The sequence below is a fragment of the Asterias amurensis genome, chromosome 11, assembly GCF_032118995.1.
Source record: "Asterias amurensis chromosome 11, ASM3211899v1".
Classification (NCBI taxonomy): domain Eukaryota; kingdom Metazoa; phylum Echinodermata; class Asteroidea; order Forcipulatida; family Asteriidae; genus Asterias; species Asterias amurensis.
The window spans coordinates 15044941-15067029 of record NC_092658.1 but is presented as its reverse complement, the minus strand read 5'-3'; the positions used below and the strand labels follow the sequence as shown (position 1 = coordinate 15067029).

At 40.0% G+C, this 22089-nt stretch overlaps 1 protein-coding gene across 2 annotated transcripts; it reads right to left on the bottom strand.

The window, feature by feature from the left end:
- Positions 1–235: 235 nt before the first annotated feature.
- Positions 236–21951, bottom strand: LOC139944701 (uncharacterized). 2 transcript variants are annotated; one of them, XM_071941782.1, is made up of 19 exons: positions 21865–21951; positions 20875–21004; positions 17980–20058; positions 16881–17331; positions 16396–16650; positions 15459–15628; positions 14722–14875; positions 13665–13883; positions 12646–12885; positions 12174–12356; positions 10240–10409; positions 8453–8717; positions 7632–7789; positions 7218–7311; positions 6256–6320; positions 5274–5606; positions 4246–4820; positions 3195–3338; positions 236–2400 (listed from the first exon to the last, which is right to left on the bottom strand). In XM_071941782.1, exons 2-19 carry the CDS (start codon positions 20920–20922, stop codon positions 2271–2273), a joined length of 5733 nt encoding a protein of 1910 aa, XP_071797883.1. In that variant the 5' UTR covers positions 20923–21004; positions 21865–21951; the 3' UTR covers positions 236–2270. The 2 variants fall into 2 exon arrangements, with proteins under 2 accessions (XP_071797883.1, XP_071797884.1); XM_071941783.1 differs by having other exon boundaries at positions 13665–13880.
- Between the last annotated feature and the right edge of the window lie 138 nt (positions 21952–22089).

Here is a 22089-nt window from a genome sequence, read left to right as displayed (position 1 = left end):
ATGGCTACTCACAGTCCTCATTTTCCACAATAAAATAGAATCACAAGTGTGAAAAAACGAGGCACCATGAAGAATCTAGGTTACAATGCCTTGGAATTGACCAGTGTGTGGAAATGGCAGGGCTTGAAATTAACAAAGTGTTTCGCGGGTGAGGGAGGGGGCGGGGTTCTACTACAGAGACCTCAAATTTAAAGGATTATTAAAACAAACAATCCTTATTGGTGGCATGGTGTCATGTTATAAATTTATTGAAATAAATCTTCACTAAGGCATTTATACCTTAACTTCCCAAGACATCAACAAAATTAATTTATTTCTAAACTCACTCCTATAAGCCGTTATACAAAAACAATTATTTAAAATACATGTAAGTAAAGATTATTTTCTTTTATATTAAATTTCACACAAAATTCTGTGCAGTATACACAACATTGATTCTTTACAGAAAACTTGATCAAAAATTGAATTGGTTTAAAATGGAAGCTGTAGATTAAGGAAGAGCTTAACGTGCCATCAGCAGATATAAATTACAAATAAACATTTTCCGTCATGAACTGAAACAATGGGTGAGAGTCATACCTGACAAAAAAAGTATAAAAATAGGATCCAAATTATGATGAAATGGTGGCATTTGCACCCAGTAGCCCCTGGAGTTTTGATTGCACTGTAAAAGCACTGGCTTTGAGGAACAGTGTCCACAGCACTGATGAAACAGCAGGACTTCATCATACAAAATAATGACTGATTTTCTTCACGAGGCTAACTTTATACAAAGTCTGAATTCAGATAAAAGTCTGAGATTTCAGATTACCTGGCTGCCGCTTTCCAGGTTGTTTCTTAAAGACACTGGACACTATTGGTGTGTCTCAACATATGGATAAAATAACAAACCTGTGAAAATTTGAGCTCAATTGCCATCGAAGTTGCGAGATAATAATAATTATGTGCTTTGGGATGGTTGATTTCGAGACCTCAAATTCTAAATCTGAGGTATCGAAATCAAATTCGTGGAAAATCACTTCTTTCTCAAAAACTATGTCACTTGAGAGGGAGCCGTTTCTCACAATGTTTTATACTATCAACCTCTCCCCATTACTCGTCCCCAAGAAAGGTTTTATGGTGTTACATGGTGTTACCGCAAACCTTACTTTATCATACTTAACATACATGCAGGGCTGAATAGCTCAGTTGAGAGAGCACCGATACATTAATTCGGAGGTTGTTGGTTCAAGTCCAGCTACAGTAAAGTAGTCTTTGTTCAAATCCCAAACTATTTCTCAACCTCTTTGATGAGTACACTTGGTAGTGCACTTTTAAGGGACATGTTGCCTTGGATCGGGGGAGTTGGCCAATGAAAAGTGATTGAAAACTGTTTGTTATAAATTGCATATGGTTCGAAAGATGTTTTAAAAGTAGAACATAATTTCCCACACAAATATGCCTCGAAACAGCACGGTTTTCCCAATACAAGGTGAACCATTTTATGGAGTCAAGCTTTTGGCGCCACAAAATGGTCAACCGTGTTAGTTTGCAAATTAAAATGAAAACCATGCGGTTTCGAGGCATGCTTGTGTGGATTGTTATATTCTACTTTTAAAACATATTTCTAACCATATATTTTATAAACAAATGGTTTCCAAAGCTTTTTCATGGACCAACTCGACCGATCCAAAGGCAATGTCTCCCTTGTGTTCCACAATTCATGCCTCAAGTGTAGCTGTCCCTTGTACTCCACAATTCATGTCTCAAGTGTGGCTGTCCCTTGTAATCCACAATTAATGCCTCAAGTGTAGCTGTCCCTTGTGTTCCACAATTCATGCCTCAAGTGTAGCTGTCCCTTGTATTCCACAATTCATGTCTCAAGTGTAGCTGTCCCTTGTAATCCACAATTAATGCCTCAAGTGTAGCTGTCCCTTGTATTCCACAATTAATGCCTCAAGTGTAGCTGTCCCTTGTATTCCACAATTCATGTCTCAAGTGTAGCTGTCCCTTGTATTCAACAATTCATGTCTCAAGTGTAGCTGTCCCTTGTATTCCACAATTCATGTCTCAAGTGTAGCTGTCCCTTGTATTCCACAATTCATGTCTCAAGTGTAGCTGTCCCTTGTATTCCACAATTCATGTCTCAAGTGTAGCTGTCCCTTGTATTCAACAATTCATGTCTCAAGTGTAGCTGTCCCTTGTATTCCACAATTCATGTCTCAAGTGTAGCTGTCCCTTGTATTCCACAATTAATGACTCAAGTGTAGATGTCCCTTGTATTCCACAAATCATGCCTCAAGTACAGCTGTCCTCTCATCTTGACAATGTGGTCTTGGAGATCGTTCCATGATGCTGCACAGAGCAATCCGGTCTGTATGCTTAATATTGAGCGAGAGAGACTCCAAGTAATGCAAGAACCTGAAAAAGAAAAGTATGCCTAATTAACTTTGGTATAACAGTAAGTTTACGGGTCAACCCTAAGCGTAGTTAACATTTCATAAACACACACTGCTAACCATCAGCAAATCCAATGTGAATACCTACACACAATGTCAAATGTTTATGATCGTTTATGAAAATAAGATTTAACAAATGGAAATGAAAAATACAATGTTGTTTTGCTGGAGCAAGCACACAAATCTGCTTAACAGTAAACAGGCTGAATGAAATTAGAGTAGTCATGCAAAATGATACTCTGGGCCCTACTTCATACAGCTGCTTAAGCAGAAAATATTGATAAACCTTTCTGCTTAGCAGAATGAGCAGGATATAGTCACAACTTGTACAATTTGTTGCATAACAGCAAAGCATGCGGCCGATTTAAAAAAACACCTTTTCTCCTAAACATAGGACTTAAACTGCCTCTTGCTACAGGCTAACCTCGCTAGCATAGTTGGTAAGACACTGCTCTAGGACTGCAAGGGTCGTGGGTTCGAATCCCACCCAAGTAACATACCTGTGATATTTTTAGTCACAGGACTCGGGAAAGTACGGAGTATACAGTGCAAAAACACACATTGGTGTATGGGTAAAAAAAAAAAAAATAATAATATTCTTCATCCCCGGTGCAAATTCAACATCTCTTATATTATATTCTCCTGAAGACGATCAGATTATGCTGATCGAAATTAGAGTTACCAAGCACTGGTTTTTTTTTCAGAACCAACACCCGCAAAAAAAAAATAAGTTTTTATTATTTGAACACAACTTACCTCCTTTTAATCTTCAATTCTTCCCTGAGCTTCTCCGACCTGCATATACATCTAAGTATAGGCAGATAATCCATTGCGACAGCATTGTGGTTACAGTGGGTGTTCAAAGGCAGTCTGCTCACAATAGTGGAGTACATCTCTGGACTGCGAGATAAAGAAAAACACAAAATTGATTAATATCCCCGTCCTGAAGTTAAAATTAGGGCTCTAAGGGGGAAAAACAAATTACATTCTTTATAATAAACAATAATAACAAATTCTTTCACCGTACCTTAATTTCAATAATCAATATTGTTATTGTTATAAACTAAAACCTATTAATTTACATTATAAAGGGTCCAGGCTCTGTATAAGCCCAGGCTTTTTCCTGGTGCCCTCCTCTTATCACTCGTTGGTCTTATTTCTTGTATATTTCATGATTATTTATTGTGATATTTGGAAGTAAAAAACAAACGAACAAACATAGCGCATTTCACAATAACCGTATCAATGTGCTTTACATTAGTCCCCTGGTCATTGGACCAATAACATCTCTTCAATCTTTTGTAGCTCCCAATGGGGAGTATACAGCCCCGAGATGCCATGGCGCTCCGAAGGCTTTTTCATTCACAATATCAACCTTTACCCTCACAGGTACCCATTTATACCCCCGGGTTAAGAGAAGCAATTATAGTAAAGTATCTTGCTCAAGGACACAAGTGTCGCCACCTGGATTCAAACCCACACTCCGGTGACTAAGCAGAATTTGAATTCAATGCTCTTAACCACTCAGCCGCTACACTCTATGCAAAACTAACGTCTATTAAATGGTTGCGGCACCCGATGCTAACATATACATGTAGGATTCACTGCCTCTAGCCACTGGGCTAGCTCGATGGTCTAGTGGGAAGACATCTGCTCTAGCAATACAAAGGTCTTGGGTTCCAATCTCACTCGAGTAATTTGCATCTGGATTTTTTTCACAGTTCCTGGGAAAGTACTGAGTGTACAGTTTGTACATTGGTGTACTGTGTAAGGGTAAATACAAACTATAGTAGATCAAACTATTTACCATTTTGTGAGGTCCTCCTGTTTGAATTTGAGACGGCTGTCGATATTTGCTGGAACGTCATGCGTGTTGGAGAAACTGTTTGATGGCGTGTCCAAGGATTCATACTGCTTAGCGACCTTTCTGTACTTCCTACAGCATCGATCAAAGCTAGCGACTTCTAGATATCCCCGCAGTGAGGCAGTCGTTTCCTCTGGCACCGAGTTACAGACGTCCGTTTCTGAAGATTCAAGCGTGATACTTGGTTTGGTGTGGGAGGTCCACCAGCCCTTGCCGTTAACTCTCTTCCCATCATGGAGAGAGTAAAAATGGGAATCCATGAAGGATATGTCGTCTGCAAATGCAGCCAGCGATGTGACCAGCTTGTGGTTTAAGACCTGATGATTTCTCTGATTGGTTGCCTGTACTTCATTGCCAGTCTGTGATTGGTCAACGGTTGTTCCCTGATTTGCATATTGTTTACAGTTTGCATGTGGCAGCAAAGAGTCCACATGGTTGAACAACAGACAAGTGTCGTCTTCTTTGTGGAATATCTTAGCAGCACTGGCTCTCACATGGTCGGACAAAAGATTATGCTCCTGTATGTAAAAAGAAACCTAAGATTATACTCTGAACAGTGCACTGTTCTTCTGAGTGTGTTTAATTAAGAAAACGAGGCAGGCCTCGAATTTACTCTTGGCACCCACAGCAGTTGCCGTGGTGCTTTGTGCTTTTGCTGTGGTGCCCTTTGCAAAGTTCAAATACAATTGACAGTTTCTCATAGAAGCGCCCCTTACCAGAGGAAACTTGCTTTGTTTCTGCAAGAACAAAGTTCAAGGTCTTTGCCTTATTCGCAAAGTTGGAAATGGCCTTGCGTTCTCGAAAAAACGAAGTGCCAGGCCTTACAAGGGGTCAATAATAAGCTAAGGACACATGACTGATTCATCACATGACCAACATATCCAAAGAACAGTGTCTACTTAAGAGAATTTCGTCATTGACAGCAACTACTGCGGGCTATAATAATATTTAGAAGGATTTCCAGATCTTACCTTCAACATTGCCATAATTTCACCATTCACAGACGTCACATTGCACAATCCCAGTAAGCTCTCGAAGCAGCCGCTCTGTACTGTACATTCTGTAGGCTCTTTGGTCTTTGGTACCACAGAATCTTTATCCAGTGTTTCATCTTGAGCTTGACGATCCACTCTCCGGACACTGCGAGTGATATGCCCAGCCCCTGAGAGGGCCCAATACTGCGCAGTCAACCAGCAGCGTCGAACATCTCGGTCAAGGAGTGACACAACATGCTTCAAGTTGGCATGAGAAGCATAGATGTTCTCTGCGAGGCAGAGTAGCTGAAGATGCGTTGCTAGTAGCGACTAATGGGTGTAAGGGACGGAAAACACGAGGTTAGGAGATAAAGGACAAATGAATATGTAGATGTAACTGCAAACAAATATGAAAGGGTTCTGCTACACGGCAGTTTGCGGTTGAATGGCTTCTGACAGGCACCCCCTGAACAAAGATATTGACTAAATAGAGAGACCACCAACATAGGGCTAGATAGCTCAGTTGGTAGAGCGCCGGCACGTTAAACCGGAGGTCATTGGTTTGAATCTCGCTCTAGTCCATTTTTCTTTGTTCATCCCAAAATCATATTATAATTCAATAACTTTCTGCTGGTCACGTTTTCTGGAATTGGGCCAGTGCCCAGTTTCATAGGGCTGCCAAGCACAAAAATTTGCTTAGCATGAAATTACTTCCTTGATAAAAACAAGATTACCAACCAAATTTATACATGATTTTCAGGATAAGCAAACAACAGCAGAATACCAGCATTGTTAAACAAGCAATATGCAACAAATGGAAATTTGGTTGGTAATCCTGTTTTTATAAAGGAAGAAATTTTATGCTAAGCATATTTTGGTGATTAGCAGCTCTATTATATTGTGCCCTGGTGTTTAGCCAGGCAACTCTTTGTCTTTAATAGTGTGACACCATTACAGGGTGATAAAGAAAGTGACTTACCGAAGGAGGTTTATGGAATGTAACCATTTCGCAGCACTCTTCAAATGCCTCCGAGAAATGTGAATCTGTAAAAAAATGTAATATGTTCAAAGTGATAGTTAGCGGGACAACTGTTCTCTAAATAAACGCTACGCCAATCTACATCCCTTCAGTCGCTGGACGCCGAATAGAGCACACTGGTGCACTCGTTTAGAATAAACCAATTGACTAATTTCAGAGCCACACCCACTCCAGAAACACATAACACACTGCTTCTGTAAGACTTAACTACAATGAAAAATCACCACAGATAGATTTCCATGTAGTAAAGATGTCTAACAAATGCAGGGTCATCAATTGGTTTTTGTCGGTGTAACACTTGTTTACAGGAAATTTTTTTTAAAATGTCTAATAAAAGTCAAATGTGAAAGCTTCATCTGAATAGTGTCTACTTGCAAAGAAAACAGCAAAAACATGCCATGGTAGGTTCAGAAGAACCCGAATCCCTCCTCGTTTTAGGGAGGTAACCGTGAATAAAACTTAATTTCTGGCTGCAGCATTCCTGAATTCCAGAAGTCTAAGAAATTACGTCAGATTCAAATGTTTTTTTATTTTTTATTTCTAATCAATGGTGCATTTTAGACTAAATAGTTTTGTAGGATGCTTGTTTCCATTAGGGACCTTGTCAAAATTCATCCCGGATAGCCATCGGAAGGCAGCCTGTCCAGGATGAATTTGTTATACCAAGCCAGCCATTTGAAAAAAATTACACAACTTTTTGGGGGTTCACTGCCAAAGTATGATCACACCTTTAAAGGCAGTGGACACTTATTGGTAATTACTCAAAATGAAAGATTTGTTATTTTATGTATATGTTGGGATACACCTAGTGAGAAGACTGGTCTTTGGCAATTACCAATAGTGTCCAGTGTCTTTAAATCGAAATTAAATAATGAAAACAAGAAAAAAGGGAAGTGTCTTACCCGATGTTGTTAGTATGATTGGTCGCTTTGTTGTCTTCATGAAGGTGTTAATAGCAGACAAGAATCCTTTGTCTTCATCAAATACAACATCCACCTAGAAAGGAGAAAAATAAACCATTTGAAGTCATAAAAAAGACTGGTGGAGCGGCAGCATATTAATCTGGAGGTCGGTAAATTTGTATTTGTTCAACCCAAAACTAAGTGCTCCTCTGTGGCAATACAGTAATTCGCATATCATTGGCATTGGAGTCAAAGACAGCACTGGTGTGACAGCACTTCTGTTAACTCGACCTTTGTGTCTCTTAAACAATTACCAATAAAGTCAGATTTCCTGACAACAAGTGGTCTTACAAGTAAACTTGATTGAATGGAATGGAATTCCATACCTGACATGCACGTATGTGCAATACTTACATCTTCAAACAGAATAAGAGAGGTGCTGGTTAGACGTTGTTCTGATACACTCTCTGTAGCGTTTGAGATCGCCGCTGGTTGTTTCTGGTTTGTAGCTTCCTTGCTTTTTGGTCCAGGCTTCGGTTTGTTTAGCGTCTTCTTGGCAGTCTCGTTTGTAGCTGAATTTTGATAAAAAGTTTAAAAAAATGTAAAACACTTCCCTGCAGAAATTATTCAACAATTCAAAGAAAAGTTTATAGGTAAATATTATTGTTTTCAAAAACAGATATATTGCCTAAAATGTAAACCAGCTGCAAGGGCCAAGTACCGATAAGAGTGAGGCCAATACTAACCATAATGTTTTCATTCTGAAGTTGCTTCTACAGGCAAATCACTCAGGTAGGAATCGAACCCAAGATGATTGCAGTACCAACTGCTAACACATAGCCAACGAACTAGCTCGGTGGTCAAGTAGTAAGACATTTGCTCTAGCAATGCAAAGGTCATGGGTTCAAATCCCATGCGAGTGATTTGCCTGTAAAGTATACAGTGCTTAATAATCATCTAGGTAAGGGCAAAATCAAATTATATTCTTTATCCCTGATGCAAAACTATTATCTATTAGCGCTACAGAGTTGTTACTTTACAATTAATAGCGAACTTTCTGAAAACATGAGCAGCGACCATTCACCTAGTCTTAAATTCTTGGGTGGTACAGGAATGAACTTACACCCTCTATAACAATTCAACTGAAACACCAGAGGCTCGAAATGAAGTACAAATCCTGAAGAAAGTTTGATGGTAAAGGTGTCTTTGAAAAAAAAAAAGTTGTTTATAATCACCTTTACTTGTTTTGGTGTTCTGATTGGCTGTAGCAGCCTTGGCGCCGGCTTTGTAAAAAGCTGCAAAGGCTTTTGGGATAGGTGTAGCCTTCTTCACTTCCTTCTTTTCACCAGTCTTCGACGGGGGCTTGGACGGAAAGAAACTCTTGAGGGAGCTGTTGTTGCCACAGTGACTTGTTGAGAGATGATGTGATTGGGTAGCTTCTCCTAGGTCAGCCAGTATCTGCCTCCCAGTGCGCTTGGAAGACGCGTTCACCTCAAATACCTGCAAAACCCAAGAGGTTTACTTCTAAAACTTACTACAAATTCATTTTTCAAAGCACTTTTCTTTTGTGTTCATTTGAAAGGGACAGTATACATTTGGTTTTAGGAACTATTCGGTCATTTTATTGTTATATAAATGTAGATTATACAATAAATATAACCTGTGAAACTTTCATTTCAAAAGGTAGCAAGAAAAGCAGTTATGTCCCAAAGGAAGACAAATCCACAATTGGAGTCGACAATCTGAGATTTGTTTCTGACAGTAATGTTTCTTAGATTCAAATTTCCGGGGATAAAATTTGTCTTCTTCTTTTCCATTATCGCATTTCTTTTTACTACTGGGAAACGACTCCCTCTGAGGTAATGTAGTTTTTGAAAAAGAGGTAATTTCTGACCAAAATAATAAAAGACTTCTAGCTAGAAGTCTTTTATTCCTATCTGAAAGCACACAAATTCGTCCAACACGGGTGTTTTATCGCAACTTCGATGACTGATTGAGCCCACCAATTTTCACAGGCTTGTTATTTTATGTATATGATGGGATACATCAAGTGAGAAGACTGGTCTTTGTGAATTACCAAACATGTACCTTCCCTTTAAAAGGAAATGTTTCTCAAAATGCTTCGTCCTATCGAAAGCTGCAGTACATCTCACCAAAGAAGTTTTCTTATTGAAATTAATTTTAGGAGTGATTACCAAATGCCTTCCCTTTAAAGGCAGTGGACACTATTGGTTGTTAAACAAAATAATTATTAGCATAAAAACTTACTTGGTAACGGGTAATGGGGAGCTGTTGATAGTATTAAACACTGTGAGAAACGGCTCCCTCTGAAGTAAAGTAGTTTCCGAGAAAGAAGTAATTTTCCACGAATTTGATTTCAAGATCTTAAATATTGAGGTCTCGAAATCAAGCATCTGAAAGCACACAACTTCGTGTGACAAGGGGTGTTTTTTCTTTCATTATTATCTCGCAACTTTGACGACCAATTGAGTTCAAATTTTTTCACAGGTTTGTTATTTTATGCATATGTTGAGATACACAAAGTGAGAGGCTGGTCTTTGACATTAAGCCATTTGCGAGTTAGATTTGAATAAAGTCTGGTACAATGACTCGCTTAGTTAAGATGCACCGCTTACATTTGAATTCCTCAGACTATCGAGACAGTTGCCACGCCACGTGATTAGGGGCAAGCTTTTGCGTCGTTACGTAAGAGACGGTGAACACCCAAACACAATTCTGAATGGATGTGTATGGCACAATGGTACCAGGGTTTGCTCATCCTGGAGGTTGCTATACAAAACCTTGCCTCTAATCACGTGGTGTAGCAACTGTATCAATAGTTTGAGGAATTCAAATGTAAAGGGTGCATGGAACTAAGCAAGTCATTGTACCAGACGTTATTCAAACTTAACTCGCAAATGGCTTATTACCAATAGTGTCCAGTGTCTTTAAACAGGAGAGTGAGGGTAGTTGAAATGATCCTTTAGCAAGAAATAACAACAGGTTGACTGTTTAGGTTTACCTTGAAGCCGAGTTCCTTTGCACATGCGTACACAGCAGCTGTCTTTCCACACCCAGTAGGACCAGTAAGCATCATGGAATTACCAAGAGAATCGTCATCGTTATCACTGTCACTATTGTCACTGTCACTCCCAATGTCAAAATCACTGTCACTATCCTCTGCCGGCAAAACTATGAAGAAAAAAAATGATATAACAAGCTTTATTAGTAATAATGATAGTAACCTTTTCTTATAGTGTGTATTTTACGATGACATATCAATGCACTTTACATTTTTAATAGCGCCCTGGTTTTGTTGACCAATAACATTCATGTAATCTTTCTCAACTCCCTGTGAAGTATACAGGCCTTGGGCTGACGTGGCACTTCAAAGGCTTTTTCAAACACTATATCAACCTCTACCCTCGCAGGTACCCATTTATCGTCCTGGGAGAAGCAATTATATGGAAGTGTCTTGCTCAAGGACTCAAGTGTCATGACAAGGATTCAAACCCACAACCTGACGACTAAAACCACAAGAACTTGAACTCTGAACCACTCAGCCTGAAACTTTGAAGTGGAGCTCATTATGCGTATCACTTAAGCGTAATTGTTTTTTAACCCTCTTAATACCAAACTGTTGACTCGAATTGCTGGTGGCCAGACTTTTGCCTGTGGATTTTTTCCGCAGAACTCAGGAAACTACTGACTATACAGCAGGCCTCAAATTTCCCGATTTTTAGGGCAAGGCCACTTTGGCCTTGATTTTGTCAAATTTTGAAAGGGCACCAAGGCCATGAGGTAGGGCACCAAGGCCAACTTAAAATTTCAAAAAGGGCATCAAGGCCATAAAAAATAAAGATCATGAAACAATTTCTGTTCAGGTCCATGAAGGCTATTTTAATTAACCATTTCATTACTTTTGCTTTCCTTTAACCAAAAACTAAAAGTTTCTTTTAAATGTATTTAATTTTATTGATTAATGGGAAGTAAAAGTATGCATCAATTTTTTGTTGCGATGGCCAGACGAAAACAATGAACTGTCACTTAATTGTGTGCAGTGGAGATTTTGTTGCGACGGCCGGACGTAAATAATGAGCTGTCACTTGACGGTCGGTGTGTGTGTAGAGCGGAGATTTATTCAACGGACATACATGTACATGTACCTTTTATGTACATGTACATGATGCGTGATTTACGTAACATGGCCCACGTGCACAAACATGTACGAGTACCAGTGAACAAGCACAACACCAGTGGAATAGGCGGACGCCCAACCTTGAATGGCACCGAAATTGTGATTAGCTGGTACCCATTATGGACAACCATGCGTGGGTACGCGTGTTGCAAGATGAGTACCAGTGCGATTGTTCTCAAATGGTCGTTGCAAGTACATCCGGCCCGTGTATAAACTCCGAGTACACAATGTCTATGGATGCACGTCTGTCGTTCGTTCTGCATCGTGCACACACATGCACTGCATGCTGCCGTCCGTTTCAATTCCGTGTGATGAGCATTCAACCGACCGCGCTCTGTGTGCGTGTATTAATATAGGATGTACATGTAAGTGTTTGATTTTATGTGCACACAGACGGACGGTATCAAAACGTAAATTTTGATCTCAAAAAGGGCACGGCGGCCATTGGAGAAAAAGGGCACGGCCTTTTTGGCTGCGAAAACGTCCGATTTTCTCGGGGCACCACGGCCAGTTAGAAGGGCACCGGCGGCCATGGCCGTCGTGGCCGCCGGGAAATTTGAGGCCTGTATACAGTGCTTAACACACTTCAGTGGAAGGGTAAAAAAGCACCTGCGCCTGAGGTTTCAAAGTGCTTCCAACCACCGGGCTGACTCGATGGTCTAGTTGTCATGGGGTTTAATCCCACCCGAGTGATTTGCATGTGGATTCTTTACAGGAAAGTGAACCTTAATCACTGTCAGTATCGACTCAGTACTCACCAAGGAATGCCTTGTTCTGTTGTCTGCCTCGCTGTTTTTTCATCTTCTTCTTGATTCTCGCTGTTCTCTTCTTCCATTCCATCATCCATCCAGACAGACGTTTCATAGCCGCTGCGTTGCCGATCATTTCAGCACTGCAGGCTGGCTGGTACTTCTCTGTCCATGCAAGGCTAGCTAGCTTGTCTTTGGGAAAAAGGGATAAACACAACAAATGTTATTACATTTTGCTCCGCTAGAGTGATTTGTCTGTCGATTTTTCTTTCTTGCTTTGGAAAGAACCGAGTACACAGTGCTTAATACAGATCGGTGTTGGGGTAAAAACAAGTTATAGCCTTTCAGCGATATCTTAAAAACAATACCACCTTTTCTTTGTTTGAAATGTTCACAGGTTAGTGCTTTTGTGTATAATATTTAGGACAAAATCAATCGAACGGTTACTAACAAAAATTATACTTCAAACAAAGATTCTTACCAGTTTGATTTTCCTGAATCTTTGCCTCGTCCAGTTTGGTGATTCCTACTTTCTTCCCATCCTTCCCTGCTGTATACTTGGCTGTATTCTTCCCTTTCCTTGTCCTCAAAGCCCTTCCATCCTTTGCACCACCATCATTGCTACTCGCTACCAGCTGCGGCTCCCGGGCACTTCTTCTGAGCTTTGACTTCTTGGCGACGTCTTCTTTCTTTTCTTCTTCTTCTCCTTCATCATCGTCATCTAACATGTGAAAAACAAGAAGTTGAAACTAAGAGAGGTTTGCGTTAACAACATGTGCATATCTTTTTTGAGTAGTGTTGGTCTTGGAAAGAACCAGTGGTTAATGACTCAACGCTTCAATCAGTATGCTCTGATCGTCTTCAGGAGACAGGTTTGAGGTAACAATAAGTGAATTTCTCTTTAGTGTAGGTTCTTAAAAGAACCGGTGATTAATGACTCAAGGTGTCGATAAATTTGTTTGGATCGTCTTCAGGACAAAGGCAAAACTAGAAAGGCCTTCCTGGGGGCTTCAGAGGCCATAGCCTCCCTGTTTGAGCTGTTCTTGTCCGTGGTGCAACATTGCAATAATCCAATGAATTTTTAAAGATTTTCCGATGGAGTCGCTCTTTGCAAAATGAAACTTGCCTGGCACCATCATAGATGATGTGAAACTTTGGGAAAACAATTTCCATGAGAAACCAGTTTCTGGTTGTAACCAGAAAGTGTATTTAAATGAGCACAACCATATTGCTCTCATGACAATTAAACATCCTCTTTAAAAGAAATTTCAAGCAAATAAATATTGATATTTGTGGTATGATTCAAAAGGTGAAACCAGTGATGTTGATATCAAAATAGTATCCGAGTATCTGAGTATCAGTATCTGAGTGATATTGATATATATATATTATATATATTATATATTGATATATATTAACTGTGAAAGATGGTCTTTTTATGGGGGCCTGCCGCTTGGGGGACTTGTTAACAAAACCAAGAACATTCGTTTTCTTCCTCACCCTTAATGACCCATCTACTACTTCTTCTCCTTAATCGTATCCTCTGGACGACTCCTGTTTCAGAGTTCTCCGTCGAGTCTTGCTGTGAGACTTTCCTCCGCTTGAAATTCTCTCGCTGTTCTGGGACGTCTGACTTGCGTTTGGCCGAGGACGGCTTCTCTGACTTCAGCTTGGTGAACCCTGCGTCTTCTTGTGATCCACTCTTTAGTTTGGAGGCTGCTTCTCAGAAAAGGCGAGAAAAAAGAAAAAAGAAATGAACAGGACAGTGATGGAAAGAGTTCTTTAGCTCAGGCCTGGAATTTCACCTTTGAGGGGGGCAAGAACACTTTCATTTTGCTCAGGGCACTACCATTGCAAAATCTTAAAATCTATGGGAAAACTGTTAAAAGACAAGGGGCAACAGAGGCAACATACCCCTGTGTGATTCCAGGCTCGTTGGTTGCTTCCATTTGAATATGCAATGTATTGGGAAACTGTTAAAGGAGCGCCAAGGCCAAGACAAGGGGCAACAGAGGCCATGGCCCCTGTGTGATTCCAGGCTTGTTGGTTGCTTCCATTTGAATGTCCAATGTATTTAGAAGGCAGATTTGTGGAAATCTTGACAACTGGCTAAAGCATGGCCTAAAGTTTAAGTGAGTACTGAATGTGAAGCATCAGCTTTCCTTACATTGCCAAAGATGTATCCCTTTATACTAGGTATGCTAACATTACTTGAACACTTTGTAAACTGTTTCAAGAGATTGTACCAATTTAAAACAAAGAGATTGAGTGTGTATTACTGTAAATAGTTGCATGGTTACATCTAAAACAATCTATACAATGAGTTAATATCAGGGCCCCACTTAATGGAACAGCTTACCAGAGAGATCTGCACTTTACTGTATGAACTATCTTGAACCACACAAACAAACGCTTAACAGAGCGCCATTAGCGCATAGTTCCAAGGTTAGCAGTGCCATGATATTGGCCCCTGGTAGTCCCAAGGGAGGTAAAATGCTGAATCGTCTGCCAAGACCAACAGAAACAGGTTTTGGTGGAACTCTAGTCTAATCCTTACCTTGACTGACTTTAGGCAATGCTGCTTCACCTTTCCTTTTAGCAAGGTAACGCTTGAAGACCCTGTTGACCGGGAACCGTGGATTATCCTCCTTGATCTGGCTTAGGATTAGCCTCTGGAGATCGTAGTCCAGCTCAGGGTGACCACTAAAGCTCTGCAGAGTGTAATCAGTTAGGGAAACAGTTAATATCTTTTTGTAAAACCACAGTACAACTGCTACAGATACACAAAAGTGTTGCTTGAGGAATTAATTTTTTTTATGAGGAATGATTGCCTGGCAAAGTGATCAAGCATGTCTGATATGAAATATCTACTCAGGCATGGTTTAATTTACAATGCAATGTTCCAAAGAACAGGTCACACTAGTGTGCAAAGATGTTGGAAACTAAAACATCAAACTCATCTTAATACCCAAAATGGTCACAACTCATCGCAGGTAATTTTAAAATATGATCAACATTGGAGGTCTTTGTAGATTTTTGCATGCATGGTGGAAATGCAGTCAAACGTGTAATGATCGGAATTTTTTTTAGGACGAATGAGTAAAATGACTCGAACAATATTCTTACTCGATATGTCCCATTATGTGTATGCTTTCATGTTAGATTCTCAAATACATGTATGTGTTGAAGCATAACATCAATACAAAACAACATGCATAAACGATTTTACAAAACGACGCTTTTGCTTTAATGTGAAAAGAACTAAAAGTGTTTTGATAGTTCTAGGGGTTTCACCTTTGACACGTCTACACCACTTTCAATACATCTGCACAGGGAAAACTCCCCAAGTCTCAAAGGGCGCTGGCTGGCTCTTGAGTGCACAATGACATCTTTGATTGAGAATTTTCCGAAAGTCGTCGGAGCAGGCAGTTTCCACCAGTTCAAGTCGGTTGTCATTTCTTGATCTAGGGAAGAAGATAAGAATGACAATGTCAGAGGAGAACATTTTGTATTTGTCGTCCATCGATTTTCATTTTCAAATTATCGATACTCCCCATTTACAGGCTTTAAAATTTCATCTTTGAGAGGGCAAGGTCATTCTCATTTTGCAAAGAGCACTTTCATTGGAAAATCTTTCAGTCATATGGGAAACTTTCTGCAGTTCGAGGCCTGCTTTATTCGAGAAAGTCTGGACACCCTATCAGTCCATGAATTTCCCTCATCAATGAGGAACAGCATGGTACCGGAAACTTCTTTGAGGAAAATGTAAATTTGTAGTAGTCTTTGCCAAGGGCATCACAGCAATACTGCAGGGCACCATGGTGTTTAATGTGGGTGCCATGAGTTATTTCAAGGCCTGCTCTATTTCAAGGTCCTGGCTATGAAAACCCTTTAAGATTAAATTCCTCTAGTGCAAGCTAGTCAAAACGTTGAGACCACTTAGAACTCACTCCATGGTAGTGAAGCTAATAACGAGAAGTCCCCTCGAATCACTGAAGCGAATGTAGTATAGTCCCGGTCAATTTTTCACCTTCCCGCCCAGGTAGTATTTATGAAAAATTAAGCAGGACAGTTCTTTTCAGAAATGAGAAGTCTCACAAATTCCGAAAATCTACTCAGCGGTAGTAAAATATAAAGCAAGACAAGTTCTCAAAAGAAGATAATCTACCTGGCAAATAGATACACACATGGTTTTACAGCAAACCAAATACATAAAAAGCCTTAACCTTACCCATTTGAAACACATGACTGATTGTTGGAAATGGTGGGTAGTAACGTTCGCAATCACTCTCCTTGCTTCTGAGGATGACAGAGCTGAGCCCTCTATCTCCCCAATCCACGCTGCTCTCGCTCCTAACGCTGTCCCTACTCGTCTCATCCTCCATGGATATCACACAGGGGTCAAGGTTCAAACTCCCTTGGGACTTCTGCTTTCTGGCGAGAGCAAGTCGTCCTTCCTTGGTGAACATGGATGCCAAGGCAACTGCTGTTGATACCAAAGAAAGACAAAATAGGAAGATTATAATTTATTGTTCGGGGGATTTTTTGAGAATGCTTTAAGAACATTTCTTTTGAATTGTCCAACTAGTTGGCAGGACAGTCAAATACACATTTGACATACACTACAGTCAAACATGTATTCCAATTTTGACACTGGACATGCTACTGGATGAATTCTACGTTGATGGGTCAATACATGTCAAAATATAAACTTACGTTTTCTTTTCTCTTCAACTTCTCCTGGAAGAGGTTTTTCTTTCACCGTTACCCGCTTCGTGGTTTGCTTTCCTTTATTGTCCTCCACGACCTCTTTCTTGGCGACCGCTTTCTTCCCTAACACTTCAGACAGGTCTCTTGGTTTCTTCTTCTTGTTTTCCTTTTCTGGTGTTTGTCTCGAAGAAGAGAACTTCTGATTATCATTCCTTGAAGTCGTCTTGGAAGATCCGTCAACTTTTGTCACTTTGCAGGCGGGAGTGGTTTTCTGTATCTGTCGAGAATGCGCTCTCCGCAATAATTGTGCCGCTTTTGTCACCTTCTGCTGCTTGTCACTCTGTGGACGACTAATGGCGGATTGGTCCATTTCTTTCACTTCACAGGATGGAGGCGTAGTGGCTTTGTTCTTCTGTCGAGACTTAGCTCTCCGCAATAATTGCTGAGCTTTTATCTCCTGCAATATTAGAAAAGGGCATTGATGTTTTAGGTGATCAAATTGTACCGTCAGTAAAAAAAAAAATTACTTGGGTTTGTGATCACATAGTATCCTCACCAAGGAAGACATTGTCTGAAATTTGTGGTTTTTGGTGTTTTTTTTTAATGATATTTCCCATCCAGGGAACTCGACAAAATCCAACAAGGGGATATGAATATAGAAGAGTTTGCGGTAACACCATGTAATAATCTCTAAATGAGTTGAGGTGGTTCTTAAAAGAACTGTTGGCTTAACTCGACTTGGGATATGAATACCAAACTGGCAACAGCCATACAAGCATCAAGCTGGCAACAGCCAATCTCTCTCAGAATACAAATATGGGTTTAATATCTATGATTGTGAATCAGTAACTAGACGACAATACTTGTCATTGTAAAATCAGCGGTTAGCTTGGTAGGATTCGAACCCACAACCTTGTAATTGCAAGTCCTGCAGTCTAACCACTGTACCAGTGTGTTTTGTATTCACTTATGTAAATACCTTTGCAAAGATACAAAGCATGTGTTGTTTCAATGTCAATTTATGATTGTGGACAAATCTGTGGCTTAAAAAGTATGGATTGCATCTTCTGTAATAATCTATTCAAATAAAATGAGTTTTCCTGACCTTATTGTTCTTTGACTTTGGTGTAGAGGTGATGACAGTCGACTCTGGAACCTTGGAAGACTTTTTATGACATATTTTTCCTTTACCCTCAGCAGCAATATTCTTCCTTCTCGTCAGTTGTTGCCTTTTACTCCTCTTTGAGCTCACTTCCCCTTCAAACTCCTCTTCTGTTAGTTGTGCCTCTGTCTCATCATTAAACAGAGCTTTCTTAGATGATTTCTTATTTTGTTTTTTGGGTAATTCTTTTGTCAGAGGTTCATTGTTCTTTTGATAAACATCGTTTGTATCATCTGCTTCACTGGCAACCACATCTAGAGTTTTTTTCCTTGGTCGTCCGCGCTTACGTTTGACAGGTGATGTTTCTTGCTCAGCCTTCGCCTCTTCTTTTGAATTTGTGCTCAAGTCAGTTTTTGTTTGGTTTTCTGCGGGACCTTTTTTCTGGAAGATGCTGTAGACTGTTTTCGATTTAGAGGTTATTGGTGCTGATATCTCGTCTGTGCAAACAATTCTCAGATCCAAATCGGAAATATTCACAACCACGTTGGAAGTTCTCCCATTGGAGTTTTTGCCCGACGATTCCTCAGGAGAAAGGCACAAATCTATCAGACTAGTATCGCTTGTAACTGAAGCACTCAAACTATTTGAGTGAGGTTGGTTGTGGATTTCAGCCTCAACTTTCACCGTTTTTTTCTTAGCGGACAAACAAGGAAGCTGTGATTGCTTTGCTGGCGTACAGCTTGATCCATCATCTAAAAACTCAGAATAAGAAATTGTCAACACACTGTCGTCATTACATAGACCCATTGAGGAGTCGTCTATTGAATGCTTGTCTTCTTTTACAACTGTTTCTTTCATGGTAAGGGGTTTACTATGTGGACTTTCTTCAACAGTCTTCAGGCTCTTTATTGACTCCTTATGTGTATTTGTTTTATTTGACTTCTTTGTAGTCAGTTTATTTCGTGAACTATTCTTGGTTGGTACATTCTTGTCGGATTCAGCAGTTTTTATTTTACTTTTCTCCGGTGAGATCCTTTTGGTAGTCTTTGGGCCTTTTACAGAAGTACCTTGGACATCGTTCCCAGCATGCGATTTAGTTCCAAAACAACTGTCTGATTGACTGTTTGGTTCTTGAACTGGATCGGCCCTTTCGCAAGAATCTACTCCACAGTCTGATGAAACAGGGGCACTTGGTGTTTGCTCCTCCCCCAAAGATTCATTCAAGAAATCTAAGAATGAAATCATTTTTGAAGGTCCACCATCTTCTTTCTTATCCAAAACTTCTTCTGATTTAGGCAGTATCATATCCTTTTCAGAAGACCCTGCTGATGATTGGTAAGCATTTTTAGTTTTTCCATCTTCCAGGGCGGCTCTTTTTTTCATCCTCGAATCAGTCTCAAAATCCTCCAAACTTGAGTCCATCTCATCTTCCTTCTTCCGTTTCTTTGAAGACTTCTCTTCCTGTTTGACAAATGCTGAATTCCATGGATAATTGACTTCATTTCTATTTGAAGGTTGGCTACCTTTTCCTTCAGGCTTTGAGGCTTGTATCCCATCTTCTGTTGCTTTTGCCTCACTCTTAGCCTGCTCGATGCCAATATTTTCCTCTCTCTGTGTGACCTTTGACCTGTGAAGCTTACTAGGCTTGACAGAGGCTCCTTTTTGGGAAGTGTCACATGACTTCCCTTTCTTAGTATCACTCTTCCTTGGCTCCTCACCAATTGCTTTTTGACCTTCGTCCTCTCTGTGTGTGACCTTTGACCTTTGAAGCTTATTAGGCTTGACAGAGGCTCCTCTTTGGGAAGTGTCACATGACTTTGCTTTCTTAGTGTCATTCTTCCTTGGCTCCTCACCAATCTCCTTCCGACCTTCACCACTGACCTTTAATAACCTTTGACACTCATCATCTTCTGTCCTGACAGATTCTTGGGCAGTCCTTGATTTGCCTGGATCAATAACACAGTTTTCAGGGCTTAACTTTGGCGTCTTTGGCTTAAAGAAAGACGTTATTGTTGAGTTCTTAACTGCCCCGCTCGATGGTGATTTAATGGTTGCATCATCACCCTCCTCATCTGCATGTGGCTAAAACAACAAACCAAAACAAAGTTATTATGTTTAATGTTATTAGGAAGTACCTTTGCAGGTAATTTTTCAGCTTGTAGTTTTTACAATCAGCCATCATAATAACGGACTGATACAATCCTTTAACGTTAGGATATACAGAGAATCACTCAAGAGATTTGTGGCTGTCAACAGTCCAACATATCATCTTAATCCCCACTGGAATCCCAGAAGGCGTGCATTCACTTGATGTATTGTGCGTTTAAACTTTTTTTCTATTACCTTTTGTTCAGTTTAATCCTTCTGCTTGCCTATTATATAAGTGTTTTGTTTGCTAATTTGTTGCTCTTTGCCTTTTGTTTTTTGTAAAGCACAAGTTCTTTCAGTTATGAAATTCGTTCAATACAATTAGCTAATTATTATTATTACTTGAATGAAAGTGTCATTACCTGGTCATGGTTGTATACCACCACTTTTTTTTTAAATAAAACCATGACCGCTACACTTATAATAGAGTTCATTGCTGTTCCCAATTTGAGGCTCTACATGCAAATGACTGACCATGCATGGGGTGATTGGTGTGTGGGCCCTACAATCCCGGTCACAATGCTTGGGCCACCCATTCTATCGATATATAAAACCATTCCCTGTCCACTTCCCATTGACAATAAACAATTTCTCCCCCGCCCTCCGTCCCCCTGCTTAATGTTGACTGTAACGCAGAAGAAGACCACAAATTGGAACAACATTGAAAGGGGGCAGGGGGGCCCAACGAGATATGGCCAGGATTGTAGGGTGGTTGGGATTAATCTATTATTGCAATGAGATGATGTTTACCTGGCCAGAACTGGCCTTGCTAGGCGGGCTGCTCATAATTCCAATCATTGGGTCAAGAGAGAAGTGTCTGCAGGATTTGGTGCGATGTCGAGTCTCATCACAGACTCTGCTGAACCACCTCCATTAATATCTGTCAAAATAAAAGAAGAAGAAATGTTGTAAATACCAAAACGAATATCAAGCATCTATGTCCAAAATTTACATGCAAGTTGTTTTAATAAACCTTTTATCAACAAACTTAAAACAAACTAAAAATGGTCAAGTCAGTGCTGATTTGAAGCACTTCTCATTTATCAATTTTTGTTTACATGAATAACAAACGATCTCCGGGATTAGTCTTGTGCCTCAACAGTTGGAAAACTTTCTGTATCCTGCAACCACTTTCTCACTCAATTTTACAAAAAAGAAATATCTCATTCTCATTTTTGACTGAGTAAAATATTAGGATAACTTTCCGTATGGCGGCACCACTTTTTCACTCATTTTTACAAAAAGGGATATTGAGGTAAATTAGATACTGGAAAAGTTTCCGTATGGCGCCACCACTTTTTCATTCGAAATAAAATAATATAGTATCTAATTTACCTGATAGATATATCCCTTTTTGTAAAAATGAGTGAAAAAGTGGTGGCGCCATACGGAAAGTTATCCCTATTTTATTTATATATAGCTCCATAACCTGACTGCTGAGAAAAGTGCTGGGAAAAGTACTGAGCTGAGTGATCGACGAGCATGGACGAGATGTCATGTTTATGAATGAAATTAATTATGTTGCATGTCGATCGTAGAAAACGAAAGCCCCTTGTAAGTTTTGACAGGCTCACAAAGTATAGTTGCGATAACGTAACCCTCCTGCCGACGGCCGACGGCCGCCGTCGGCAGGAGGGTTACGTTATCGCAACTACACAAATTACAGCCCTGTAAACAAACATGAATTATGTCTCATCTATACTGTAACGATCCTTAACGGCCATTTTACATAAAAGTTACCTTATAAAGCCGAAATACGATGATCCTTAGGGCTAACCCGATGTTTATGAAGACATCCGTGGCGCCAAATATGATAAACTTTGACCTCTCAAAAAATAACCAATCACAAACTTTGCTCGTACTCCTCGTCGGATCCCTGGAACGAACAAACCCCTGGAAAAACTGCGTGATCGTTGAAAGATAGAGCGTTGTAGAGCAATGAGAACAAGGTTGGTTTATTTATTT

Coding starts and splice junctions, on each gene's coding strand:
- LOC139944701 (XM_071941782.1), bottom strand. CDS start 20,922: ATGATTGGAATTATGAGCAGCCCGCCTAGCAAGGCCAGTTCTGGCCAG. Junction 12,357..12,645: donor GATTCAGGAAAATCAAACTG/GTAAGAATCTTT, acceptor TTTTTCCCAAAG/ACAAGCTAGCTAGCCTTGCA. Junction 4,821..5,273: donor AAATTATGGCAATGTTGAAG/GTAAGATCTGGA, acceptor TTTTACATACAG/GAGCATAATCTTTTGTCCGA.